The sequence below is a fragment of the Panthera uncia genome, chromosome E3 (assembly GCF_023721935.1).
Source record: "Panthera uncia isolate 11264 chromosome E3, Puncia_PCG_1.0, whole genome shotgun sequence".
Lineage (NCBI taxonomy): Eukaryota > Metazoa > Chordata > Mammalia > Carnivora > Felidae > Panthera > Panthera uncia.
This window is the reverse complement of record NC_064815.1, coordinates 17,118,095-17,131,503: the sequence shown is the minus strand read 5'-3', so window position 1 is coordinate 17,131,503 and position 13,409 is coordinate 17,118,095. Positions and strand designations below refer to the sequence as shown.

General features: G+C 52.8%; 1 protein-coding gene across 9 annotated transcripts in view; it reads right to left on the bottom strand.

The window, feature by feature from the left end:
* Positions 1-12,525, bottom strand: part of SEZ6L2 (seizure related 6 homolog like 2) — an 18,343-nt gene extending 5,818 nt beyond the window's left edge. For 3 of the 9 annotated variants that reach the window (XM_049638590.1, XM_049638591.1, XM_049638594.1), the window contains exons 1-10: positions 12,447-12,525; positions 11,355-11,486; positions 10,393-10,692; positions 9,889-10,028; positions 9,419-9,620; positions 4,907-5,092; positions 4,090-4,258; positions 3,059-3,222; positions 885-1,085; positions 268-406 (exon numbers count right to left, since the gene is read on the bottom strand). In XM_049638590.1, the coding sequence (XP_049494547.1) occupies positions 268-406; positions 885-1,085; positions 3,059-3,222; positions 4,090-4,258; positions 4,907-5,092; positions 9,419-9,620; positions 9,889-10,028; positions 10,393-10,692; positions 11,355-11,486; positions 12,447-12,525 (1,712 nt within the window). The remainder of the gene's footprint in view (positions 1-267; positions 407-884; positions 1,086-3,058; positions 3,223-4,089; positions 4,259-4,906; positions 5,093-9,418; positions 9,621-9,888; positions 10,029-10,392; positions 10,693-11,354; positions 11,487-12,446) is intronic. The other 6 variants (XM_049638595.1, XM_049638596.1, XM_049638597.1 and 3 more) reach the window with 4 other exon arrangements.
* Between the last annotated feature and the right edge of the window lie 884 nt (positions 12,526-13,409).

Below are 13,409 nucleotides of genomic sequence, written 5' to 3'. Positions count from 1 at the left end.
CCCCCCCCCCCCCCCCCCCCCCGCCGCAGAAGACTGCATTAGCCCATTTCCTTGTCCAAAATCGCCTGGCTAATAATTTGTACCTAGGTCTACCCGACAACGCACTCCCCCATCCTGAACCCTTAGTTGCCTCTTTCATTAGGTCGTATATTCACCAAATCTCGTGTAGACGTGCAAGCCGGCCAGGCTCAGAATGCAGGCTAGGCTGTTGTCATACCACACTTCACCGACCCACGCCCGCCGCACCCCTGCAGCACCCAAACGTACATCTCCACTTGGAGCAAGATGCGCTTCTCCTCTTGGACATGTAGGCCCCACACGCAGTCCTGGCCGGGGCTATAGCTCTGGGGCCAGTCAGGAGAGAGGACCACACCAGCTGCCTCTGACAGCTCCCCTCCACACATGGCTAGGGTGGAAGGGGGGGGGGTCAGATTCAGAACCCAGGTGGGAGGGCGGTCTCCAGTTCACCACAGACCTCACCTCTCCCAACTGCATGCACTAGACCACCTCACAGGTTTCCTGTTACCTATTAAGACACCTGTTTCTCGATGTACTCAGTCCTGTTGTACCCAATCCCCAGCCCTGCTCTCAATTAGCCCTGCCCATGCTCCAGCCTATGCATTACCCCCCCCCCCCCCGCCAACCCATAACTTAGTTCTATTTCTAGCTCTTCAAGACATTTGGGTTGTGACCCCTAAGTTTTGTAACAAACTCACCAGTTATTTAGTTAAGAAAACTATTTCTGAAAGGGACAGGGATTTGCCCAAGGCCTGGGTTTATTAGGTTTGGAGAGGCAAGTCTCCTCCCTGAATGGCCTTCCTAAGATTCCCAGCCCGGGGGGAGTCTGTAGACTGAAGGACCTCCTGGCGATGTCGAGGGCTCACCCTTGCAGGCTGGCTCTGTGTCGTTCCAGTGGGGCTCTGTGGGATCCACACACTCGATGGCATTGGGGGGGCCCGGGGGCTCTAGGGCATATCCTGGGAGGCACGAGAAGGTGGCCAGTGCCCCTGGGCGGTACTCAGGGTCCGTGGTGGTGACATTGCCATGTGCCAGGAAGGGGGCAAAACAGCGATCTTCTTCAAAGGCTAGAGAGGAGTCAGTCACAGAAATTAAGCATTAAGATAGGTCTCAGGGGTCTCAGACTGGGGGGACTTAGGCTGAATTCAAGTGTCGTTTGGCCATTCCGTGGTCTGTTTACAATGGAATGCTTAGGGCTTAACTTTCACTCTCCAGACTCCTCCAAACCCTAACACTTCTCATTTACACATTTCTGTTACCTTCCTGGCCTCTGGAGGAAAACTGCTAGGCTAGTCAAATCCCAGCTCCCATTCTACAGATGAGGAAACTGAGGTCCAAGGACAAAAAGTCACTTGCCCAGTGTCATACACTAGGGCAGTGGCAGAATCAGGTCTCAGACTCACATGGCTTGATTCCCAGCTAGAGACACTTGGTTTTAGAAACTGCAGAGGAGGGAGAGGAAAGGGTGCCTTTGGAGAACTGGCTCATGTAAGTGTGTTCTCCCCTCAAAAATAACAGATTCTGATTACCCCTGATCATCCATGCTGTGGCTAGAATCCAAAAGTGCAGTGAATGCAGAAGCTACTCAATTTTGATTTTGGACTAAGTCAGCAAAAATAAACATTTGGAGAGCATTTTAGTTTTGGCCCACGTGATCATATCTTAGCTGCAAAACTATACGTGAAGAGGAATCTGAAGCTCATGGAACAGCAATGACCCACAACTAGGGAGGCAGGCCTTAAACCTGGAACTCTTTTCACATTTTCAAAGACAAAATGCAAATTATTTTTTAGATCCACTGTTGTAGTTTACTGTTATTTAACCCGATGAGGTTAAGTGTCATGTCCAAATCCTATGCACCCATCAGGGCCCAGTGCCAATTCCATTTCTCCCTTGATTCATACCAGAGACCAGCCCCTCCCATCTCTGAGCATTTCATTTTCTTTATCTCTCTCCTGCTACTGTTTGCACAAATCCTCTGCTCCAGTCACACTGAAATTTCCTGTTTCCCAAACATACCAGGCCTTTCTATGACTCTTTACTATTGCTCACACTGTTCCTTTCACCTGAGATGCTCATCCTTAATCTCCCTCTCTTATTTATTTATTTTTTTAAGTTTATTTATTTATTTTGAGAGAGAATGAGTGGGGGAGAGGCAGAGTAAGGGAGAGAGAGAATCCCAAGCAGGTTCCACACTGTCAGCACAGAACCCCACTCAATGCTCCAACTCACGAACCATGAGATCATGACCAGAGTGGAAACCAAGTCAGACCCTTAACCGACTAAGCCACCCAGGTGCCCCTAATCTCCCACTTTTAAAATCCTCTCTATCCCAGAGCCTGGCCAGTAGGTAGAGTATGAGACTCTCAAAATTCTCTCTATCCTGTAAAGGTGTTCAAACACCTCTTCTCCCATGGTCAGCTGACCTCCTTGTTTCTACCTGTCCAGCATCCGGTCCCCCTTCTTCTGTTTACAGCACTCCTTTTTTCATTTTGGGATACATGCCCCCCCGGTCAATGAGGTCCGGTTGGGGCCAACTCTGGATGGTTATGTGATGTGGATCTGCCAATCCTAACACCACCTGACCCTAGCTTTAATGAGGCTCGGGCGTAGGCACATGACCTAAGCCAGGGAAATGAGAGCCCTTCTTGGCATTTCTGCTGGGAAAGTGCTATACTTTCTCTTTCTGGTTGACTTACTAAGTTGGTGGTTTATCAGTCAGAACTGCTAGGTCCACCACATATGAGAGCCTGACAATGAAGCCAACACAGAGCAAAGAACTGAGAGATTAAGGTAATTGGACTCTTGGCTGTGTATCTAGAGCCAGACATATATGAAACTTAAAGAGAAAAAGCCACTTCGGGAATTAGAAGGGGTCCATCAGAGGGGATTTTTAGAGTTTTGGGGTGGTAAAGCAAGTTAGGTTCCAGGGATCCAAACACAGAGATGAACAGGGACAGTGTTTGTGCTTGTGACTGTACCTGGCCATCAGGAAGAGGGGAGAGTGCAGGAGTTGGGGCCCCGAGAAGAGGGCGGTTACCTTCAAATCGGAGGCTTAGCAGCAGGGGATTGGCAGGTGTCTCTGAGAGCAGCTCCACATACAGGGACTGGGCATCACTGATGAGACCCCGCTCTGGGACATCATCCATGTCTGAGTCATAGATGACTGGGGAGAGGGGACTACCCCCTGAGCGCACCATTAGCCTGAGATGGACAGAAGGGTCGTCAGGAGCTCAGTTTCCCCTCAGAAGCTGCCCCACCTCTTGCCAGGCTCTCCTCACTCATTTTCAAGCTATTGTTTTCAAAGGTCGACTACATGCCAAGTATTCTAAGCCTTTACACATTTCGTCTCATTTTCTTTTTTTTTTTTTTAATTTTTTTTAACGTTTATTTATTTTTGAGACAGAGAGAGACAGAGCCTTAACGGGGGAGGGGCAGAGAGAGAGGGAGACACAGAATCGGAAGCAGGCTCCAGGCTCTGAGCCATCAGCCCAGAGCCCGACGTGGGGCTCGAACTCACAGACCGTGAGATCGTGACCTGAGCTGAAGTCGGAGGCTCAACCGACTGAGCCACCCAGGCGCCCCTCTCATTTAATTTTCACAAGAGCCCTTGAGTGGGTACTCTTTATTACTCCTTATTTTAGAGATGAGGACACGGAGGCCCAGAAAGAGTAAATAACCTGCCCAACATCACACAGCAACTCGTGGCAGAGCTGCGATAGCAGTTAGATAGAGGGGGCACCAATGATGATGAGGATGCCAAGCACATTTACAGTGCTCTCTGTGGGCCAGGCACCCTTCTAAGTATTTCATGTGTCTTAACATGTATCCTCGCAGAAACCTTCAAAAGGAGGTCCTATTATTGCCACTCTACAGGAGAGGAAACTGAGGCACAGAGAAGTTCAGTGATTCATCCAAGTTGACACAGCTACACTGCCTAAGAAGGGGAAGGACCGATCTGTATTTGACACAAATTTTAACTGGGATCCACCCCAGACCTGTCTGACCACCCCCTGCAGCCTCCCTGTTTCCCAGAGGTGGGGACCTCTGACTCAAGGCGCAGATCCTCACCGGTCATTGTCCTCATCCAGTGAGACCCTCTCGAAGTGCAGGTGAAGCCGGCGTCCCTCAGCTGCTTCAATGACCCAACGGCAGGTGAGGTTGGGCCCTGCCGCTCCCCCAGGCTCAGGGGACACGATGCGGCCCAGTGTAGCATTGTGGATGGTGCCACCACAGGATGCTGTGGGGGGGGGGGGATATGTTAAGGTGACTTGTCCTCCTGTCTTCAGAGCTGTTACATCCACACCTTTGGTTGGGACCTGGCCTCAGGGTGCCCTACAGGCTCACGGCAGAGGACAGGACATTTCCAGGCCACCACTCAGGTAGGGAACCAGCCCTAAAATAGGAAACCCCAGAATGGACACCTCCTAGGATGGAAATCCTGCTAATATGAACACTCTCCAGATGTGGATACCCTGGCATCTGGAGTTATGGGGGATCCCCCAAATTGAAGCCCTCAAATGGAAAATCTTCCAGACGGGATCACCAGGATGAAGACTCTCCAGGATAGAGACCCTCTAGATATGGACCTCAAGAATGGTTTCCTTGAGGATGAGGAGTCCCTAAGAGAAGAGGCAGCCAGAATGGTGACTCCCCAAATGGAAACCCTCTAGGCAGGACATCCCCAGATAGAGACCCCCAAGAATGGAGATTCTCAGAGGATAGGGACATTCAGTGTAAGGAGCTCCAGATGGAGACACCAGGATAGGGACTCTTCTAGGCAGAAACCACTTCAAGATGGATGTTCCCCAAAGGTGGAGATGCCCAAGATAGTACCCTCCCAATGGGGCTCCCAGGACAGGCCCCACTTAGCATGCAGGAGACTCACCCATACAGCTGGGGGGTTCACCACTCCACGCTGGCCGGGTGCCATTGAGGCAGATAAGGGTCTCCTCACCCTGCAGCTGGTAGCCCGAATCACAGTGGAAGGTGGCAGTACCCCCAGGGTGCAGGTCTGTCACGCTCACATCCCCATGGGTCGGCCGGGGAGGGAAGCCACAGCTCAGGAGATAGGCTGGATAAGGCAGAGCAGGGAGAAGGACTCTTTTCTCCAGGCCACTCTCACCAATCACCCAGCACTTCCTTCCCCCTTTCCACATCCCCCTGGAGGCACAGACTGGCTCCTTACTGGAGTTTTCACATGGCTACTTGGTCTAATGAAGAGATAACTTCAATATCTCTTATCTCCCCTAATCTTTGTAATCTACCCACTTTGGCTTCCATTTTACAGATGAAGTATCTGAGATTCAAAGACATTCTGACTGTGGTACATATTTGGTGTGTGACCTCAGGCAAATCAGTTGACCACTCTGAACCCATCCAGCTCTAATAATAACAAATAGTATTTCCAGAGCCTGTTCAGCTGCTAAGGTGAGTTTATGCAGCACTTTTGAGGTAGCCAGAGTAAGACTGCGATACGTTTTCCAGATGTAGAAATTGGCTACTAAGTGCCTCATCATGTTTTCTCCCTCCTTTAAAAGCATTTTTTTTAATGTTTTATTTATTTTTGAGACAGAGAGAGCATGAGTGGGGGAGGGGCTGAGAGAGAAGGGGACACAGAATCTGAAGCAGGCGTCAGGCTCTGTGCTGACACGGGGCTCAAACCCACGAACTGTGAGATCATGACCTGAGCCAAAGTTAGAGGCTTAACCAAGTGAGCCACCCAGGCGCCCCTATGCTTTCTCCCTTCTACACATACAGACTCTCTTCCACGGAGGTGCGTGGTAGTAGGATTCCCTCAGCTTTCATCCAGAGGAGCCACATGAAACTCCTTTAGGAACTTTGACCATCTTGTCATTAAAGACCTTCATACTCAGTGCCCCCTAAATGAATCCTCCAGTGAAAGTGAAGTGCTAGGGAAAGCTTTGCTTTCCTTTGTTTCTCTCCTCCTCTCTTGCAGTGAGAACTATCCAATCTCTCTTTTTGTGCTGGCTGCTAAGACGCTCGGAACCAGATGGAGGCTTGTCCCTAGCAACAAGGGCCTGTCCATCCACGTCTATTTTTTCATCTTTAATACGCACTTCCTGGCACCAATTTTCTTCTTATTTTATTTAATTTTGCTGTGTTCTTTTTTGAAAGCCTCCTGAAAACCTTGTGGAATCCTATGAGAGAAATAAATAGAAAGTGACTTTGGGGATGCCTGGCTGGCTTAGTCAGACGAGCATGCGACTCTTGATCTCAGGGTCATTAGTTTGAGCCCCATGTTGGGTGTAGAGATTAATTAAATAAGAGAAAGAAAGAACGAAAGAAAGAAAGAAAATAGGAAGGAAAAGAAGGAAGGAGGAAAGAAGGAAGGAAGGAACAAAGAAAAAGAAAGGAAGAGACTTGGTAGTAAACAATGGACTCTAAATTTGGTCCTGACACAGTTCTGTGTGTCTGTTTCAGACCAGTCACAGTCCATCAAGAAGGGCTGCCAGGTGGAGGTGCACCAAAGCTGGGTCTCTGTAGCAGGGGTAGGCTCTGGGTAACCGTGCTTGGAAGGTACCAGTTTGCCTGGGCCTTTGTTTTTGCTAACTCTCCAGCCCTAAGTGATTCTGTCAGAGACCTGGTCTCTCCCTACTTCAAAATTCAATAAGCATTTCCTTGGCTGGGCGCTGGGCACAGAGAGGCAAAAAGGGCCCCCAGGCTTTGCCCTTCGGGAGTTCACAGTCTATGAAGATAAACAAAAACCTTCCAGAATACAGTGCTTTAAGTACATATTAGCCTCTTGATGACTCTCCACAGTTAGCAGAATCAAGTCCAAATGCTTTGGGTTGACATTCAAGTGCCTTCCATAGCTGGGTCCAGCGCAACACTCCCAGCGTCAGGTCTTAGCACCCGCAATCCGTATATCCTACCCAATGTAATTTTGTGACTTCCGTATCTTTTCACACCATTTCCCCCACCTGCAAGGCCCTCTTCTCGCCCTTTTTCATTTCTCAAGGAGTAACTTAAGAACCACCTCTTCCAGGAAGTCTTCCTCACCCCTCCCCTTTCCAATTGAGTTCGTTTCTTTCTTGCCTCTCCACATGCACCTGCATAATCTTATCATCACATTGACTGCTGTCTATTGCCATGATGAGACAGAACCACGCCTTATTTATTTTGTCTCCCAAAAGCCTAGCCTAACTGGTCCACTGATGCGGCGGCGAAGAGGATTTTTGGAACAATACACAAGAGCACTGGATTTGGAACCGGGCAGACCTGAGTTCTGGGTCCAGCTCCAAGACTTATTAGCTGTATGACCTTGAACAGGTGATGTCACCTCTAGGGCCTGTCACCTGTAAATGGCAGTAATAACCGCTATCATTGACAACTGGCCTTCAGGTTAAAGGAAAGAAACACGCAAAGCACCTGACACATAGAAAGTACTCAGAAAAGCTTAATCACTTGCCACTCCATCTCAATTAATGAATGCCTCAGAGTCAGGGCTGGGGACTGACTGCTGACTCTGCAATGAACTTACAGGTGGTTTAGCATCCATCTGACCTTTCATCCTCTCAAAGCTGGGGGTCACTCTCGGGGGTGCTGGGAGATGCAAAGGAAACCACAGTTGGCGCAGGGGTTTTGTAAATGGGAACGCTTGCTGGGCTTGGGGCGAGCAGTGATGGAGCCTTTGGCCTTTCAGAGAAGCTAATGAGGCCACTTTGGACCAGAGGCCCCGGCTAGTGCAGACTGGGGAGCGCTTAAACAGGGCCTCGGTCCCAAAGGTGCCCTGAGAAGCTGCAAAGCAGGGAAGACCGAGGCAGGTAATGAAGGCCAATTTATGCAATAGCCCTGCTTCCCCAAATGTTCTACTTAGTCTAAAGAGTCCTATTTTCAATGCCCTAGGGAAGTGGCTGCTTAAGAGAGCCAGCAGGGAGCCATTTTGTAAAATCGGAAGTCCTGCCCTGGGCCCGGGCCCTGGGCCATGCCCTTGCTTCCTGCTGATCCGACCACCAGTTACATGGCCCCCACCTCACTGGGTTCTCCGCGAATAGGTCTCTCCACCTTGCACACATGAGCCCCTGGGGCTGGGCAGAGGCCTCAGGAGAAACTCAAAAGGGTGTGAGGAAGGGGTACGGGTGGTGTGTGAGCTGGATAAAGCCCACAAGGGAAACGGGGGGCAGCAGAGCACACAAGAGGCAGGCAAGGCCATGAGGTGATGTAAATGGGGACATTGGGCCCAAACATAGTTCCCTCTCTGTTTTCCAAGGAACACAGGGACTTTGGAGATGGCAGCAGGGTCCGGAATGGGACAGTGGGCTGGGACTGTTGCCTCATACACACGTGTATGCTAGAACATACCCTTGCACTGTGGGAAGGTTCCCGTACACACGGGTGAGCACCAATGTCCACCTGTTTGTAGGCTGTCCGTGGGTGGTTGCTCATGAATGCAGTTGTGCCTCTTACGCCCCCCAAACCCAGCAGGATCTTTCTAGGCCACATATCTGAGGCTGTCACTATCTTGCTTAAAACCTCTCAATCCGTGCCCCTTGCAGGATAAAGTCGTCTGTACTCCTTACTGAAGCTGATAAGGCCCCTCATGATCTGAATCCAACCTACCTCCCAGTCTGGTCTCTTAGAGCCTGCTTCCCGCCCACCACTTTCTGGGTTTTTCTGTAGCAACAACTGACATTGCTGAGCTCTCACTGTGTACGAGACACTATTTTAAGCACCTGACATGTATTAGTTAATTTGATCTTCCTAATAATGCCATGAACTAAGTATTATGATCCCCACTTTTCAGGTGAGAAGTGAGGCACAGAAAGGTTAAGTAACTCCCCCCAGGTCACACAGCTAAGACAATTCTGTCTTCCATGCTGAATCACTTCAACTCCTCAAGGAGGCCATGCTTTTTCATCCGTCAGGACACTTGCCTCTTTCTCCCCCTCCCACCTTCCCCTAGCAGCTCATCTTTTAGTTCCCAGCTTAGTTACCTCCTCCAAGAAGGTGTCCCTGTATCCCTTAGGAGAAATTTAGGTCCCTTTGAAATTTGTTCCCTCTGCCTGTGTTTCCTTCATCATAGGGATATAGGTCCGAATCTCACTGAATTATAATCATCCTGATTACTTGCCCATCTCTTTACCTAGATTCTGAGTTCCTTGATGATTTACATCTAGCTTGTTCATTTCTCCCTCCAGGGATAACACAGGGCCGGTATGAAACGGGTGCTCAATAAACATTTGTCGAGTGAATGGGTGAACTGCCACCTGCATGTGTGCACACCCAGACACAGGTCTGTGAGTGTGTGAAATAAGTGTATGTAGATCTCCTCTATGGGCTCTGCCCCCAGGGTCCTAGCCAGGAGGAAAGGCTCCTGGTGATGTCCCTTGTGCCCAGTGTGGCCCCTCCCCTTTCACCAGCACCCCAGACTCCTCACCCTGATAGTGGATCCTGAAGCCACCGCCCCTTGGGACCCGTGGACTCTGGAAGTGCAGGAGCAGTCGGTTGGTTGGACTCCTAAGGACCTGTCCTTCTCCCAGCATGGAGGAGTTGGCCAGGAGTCGGGGGGCCAGGCCTGGGGACCCCCCACCAGCCAGCACCAGGAGTTCCTCCTCCCGAGACAGGTTCAGCGTCTGCACCTAAAGAAGCCAGACCCAGACCCCCCGGGACAAGTCAGTGAGGGCGGGTGACCCCTAAGTCCCCCACCCCTCGCCTTCCCCTCCCTTGCGCGTGGCAGCCAAATATCACTGTGACATCGGTCAAATCATAGAACTCTAGGAGCGTCTTTGAGATCCTCGGAAAACAGGCCCGCTTCAGTTAGGAAACAGGTTCTCTGGTTCCCAGGCCAAACCTGTGCACACCCCTGGGCCTAGAGGAAAGGGCTTGGGGGCTTCAAAGTCCAGTTACCTGGATCTCAATGCCGTAGCCAGGGTAGACATGGATGCTGTATGTGCAGTCCAGGAGCCCCACGGTGCGGCTGGCTGCGCTCCCCAAATCTGGAGACTCCACGTGCCCTTCGCCCTCAGAGATGTTGTTATTACACAGAACTGAAGAGATACAAGTGGCTGGAGTTGGGAGAATCACTGGATTCTTGCCCTCCCAGCCAAGCAACTCTGGGGGTCCTCACCTGTCTTGGCCCCAGCACCCCTCATCACCTTTATCCGGTGCTCCCTCTCCCCCCTCGCCCTCCCCCGTGCCCACAACTCCCTTCCCCAACCATAATGGAGATAAAACACATAGAGAGGTGCTGGTACATAGCAAGGGCATATGAATGCCAGCCTTTATTATTATTGAGCGGAAGCCCAGACCCCTTCTTCCACACGTTCCCAGCAGCCTCTCCCCCTGCACACCCGCTCCTCTCCCACATTCGTACTCCTGCACACTGTCCCCATCCCCTTTCCCTCGCCTCACCTGGGCTGGTCACCGTGGTGGTAACAGTTGTCGTGGTGATGATGGTGGTCGTGGTCTCCTCCTCTCCTCCCTCGGGCCCGAGGGGTGGGCCTGGGGAGGCGGGGCCAGGAAGGGGCGGGGCCGTAGTTCCTGGGGGCGGGGTCAGCAGCTCTGGTGCGGTGGGGCCTGCCCCCCTGCCCCCTTTAGAGGTTACGGCTGTTGTCAGAGGCCCTGTCCCTGGCTCAGTGGCCCGTGGCAGGGAGGGCGCTGCAAGAGTCTGGCCGGCTGGAGGGGTGGCTAGTGTGGGGTCTGGATCAGATCCTGGGACAGTGCAACGGAAGTCAGGGCACAGAAGGAGCAAATCGGGGGGCCATGGGTAGGGAGCAGGGCTGAGGGAAACTGGGGGCTCCCCCACTGAACCCCAAAGACCTCCCCCACAAGGTGCAGCCCCCCCCCCACGTCTCCCTTCCCCACCCGAACTTTGAGCCTCCTCCCAAGGCGTCCACAGCCTGACCCACCATCCCTCACCACCTCTCCGCCCAAGTCCTTCCACTCTGACAGTCTCCTTGAGCCTCTCCATGCCTCCCCCTTCAGATCTGGCTCCCCTTCCTGTGTACCCCTTTCTCTCTCCTCTCTCTTTCACTCTCTCTGGAACTCTTCTCTGTTTAGTATTCCCGTGGCTCTCTGACTTTATGAGTCTAAATTTGCTACTCTCTGCATTTCTCTCTTTCTGTGTCTCCCTCCCCCCTGTTCCTCCGAGTCTGGTTCTCTGAGTTTCCCTCTATGTTTCTCTCTGATGGTCTGTTTTTCTGTCTGGCTCTGTCTCTTGATCATTCTGTCTCGATTTCCCTGGGTCTCTGTCTATGCCCAGTTTTGACACGCTCTAACCATCACTCTCTGAACGTCACTGGCTTGGGTTCCCATCTCCCTGAGTTTATTCCCTCCCTCTCTGTATGCCACTCGTGCCACTCTGGGGGCCTCACCCGGCAGGTAGCCCATCTCTGGACCCCTCCTCAGCAGGGCCCCATGGAGCAGCTCGGCCAAAGCCTCGGAGGCTACTGTGGGGGCCTCACTTCCGGGCTCTGGCAGTACCTCTTCTTCCTTCAGGGGCAGACCTAGGAGATGAAGTTGTGTGAGCCCTTGCACTGCCCCACACTCTTTCCTTCTCCAGAAAGATCTTTTCCAGAGCTCTTCCCCTCTCCCCAGTCAGCAGGGCCTGCAGGAGCTCAGAGGGTCCCAGACTGGGCTGAGAGCCAAGATTGGAGGAGGGGCTCCCAGCTGCCTCACACACTCCTGCACCTTCCCCTCTCCCCCCACCCCCCAGGCTGAGTGGGCCTTCAGTGAACCTTGGACAGCGCCAGCAGCGTGGCCACAGTGCTACCTTCATTTTCCCCTCACTGGTGCTCTTCCCCAACCCTGGAGCTCTGCAGAGGGTCTGGCAGTACCTCCCAGCCCTTGCTTCCGCAGTGCCCAGCTTTCTTTCTGGGTTTCTGTCTCTGCAGTGTGGTGTTCTCTCTCTCTCTCTCTCTCTCTCTCTCTCTCTCTCTCTCTTTCTCTCTCTCTCTCTCTCTCTCTCTCTGTCTCTCTCTCTCCCTCTCTGCAGTCTCTGCCAGCTTCCCTGGAGTCTGGCGAGGGGTCAGATTAGAGGACTGAATATTTGGTCTCTGGTCTCTGAGCACTGCCTCTGTTCATCTGTCTTTGTCCATTCGTCCAAGAGCGTTTGTGTGTGCAGTGCCTGGCGTTTCTCCCACCACCTCCGTGTCCCACCCAGGTACCCTGCATGCTTCATGCCGCCTCCGCAGACATCCCCCCAACTTCCCCAGCCCTTCTTCCTGGATTTAACCCCCCCCCCCCGGCTCTGGTAAAAGCTCCCCTCATTCATTCCCCCACCTCTTCAGTATTGGGGGTTAGGGCTCCAGGCACCAGCGAGAAAGCCCTGGCTTGCCCCTTCCCCATCAGCTGTACCCCTCCCCTCCCCCAGAAGCTCAGAAAGCCCAGGATGTTCAGAGAAAGGATGGCAGAAGACCCAGCTGAGGACCTTCCCCGGGCCTACCCCCACGCTCCCATGTCCTTACCCTGAATCCAGGGACAGCTCAGCAGAATTAAGAACAGCAGCTGGGGAGGCGGCGGGTGCTGGACCCTGGGAGTCCCCATGGCGACTCACACCGATTTCTCTCCTCTGCGTCTCTCCTAAATAATCTGTCACCTTTCCTCCGTCTCCTTTTATCTTTCCCTTTCCTTATTTATTTTTTTCCCTGCTAGCATGGAGCAAGAAAGACAATTTCTCTGCCCCTTGGGTTGGAGGGGCAGAATTGGGCTGGAGGTCGCCTGGATCCCACCCCTCCTTGCCCAATCTCCTCTGTCTTCTGCTCTCGGGTCTGTGGGAGAGGGGGCGCGGCTCCGGCTGCAGGGGGTGGGACCAAGAAGCCCGAAGGGGCCGGGTCGCTTGGGTTACCCTCTCGCTCGGGCGCCTGGGTCCCCCCAGCTGGCTGGATCCCAAGCTGGGGGAGTGGGGAGAGGCAAGGCAGCTTCAGGGGGTCTGGGGTGGGGTCGAGGATCAGGAGGGTCCCTACTGTGCTCTAGCGGGGCTTGGCGGGGAGGGGAGGGGGTTGCGGAACCTGGAGAGCCGAAGCTCGGGCACAGGAGCTGCGGGAGGGAGAAGCTGAGAAAGGTGTCGAACCCACGTCAGATCCTGGGGACGGGCGAAGGGAGGGGCCAGGATTTATTTGGGGGCGACGGGGAGGGGGGAGGGAGAAGGAGGAAGTGCAGATGGAGGAAGGAGGGACCACATGAGCCAGACCGTAATCCTCACTCCCGCGGCCCCTAGGGGAGGCAAAGGAAACTCTGGTCCTAGCTGTAATTACAACCTCTTCCCCCAGCCTTTCCAGCACATCTGGAATCTGAATCTCCTCTTCCCAGGGTGCTGAGGGGCGGCACAGCTGGGTTCACGCTTGGTCGGCTTCCCAGTATGCCCCCTACCCACATCCAGGACCCCCACCCCCCACAGGACTTCCCTTTCTGTTTTACAATTCATGTGC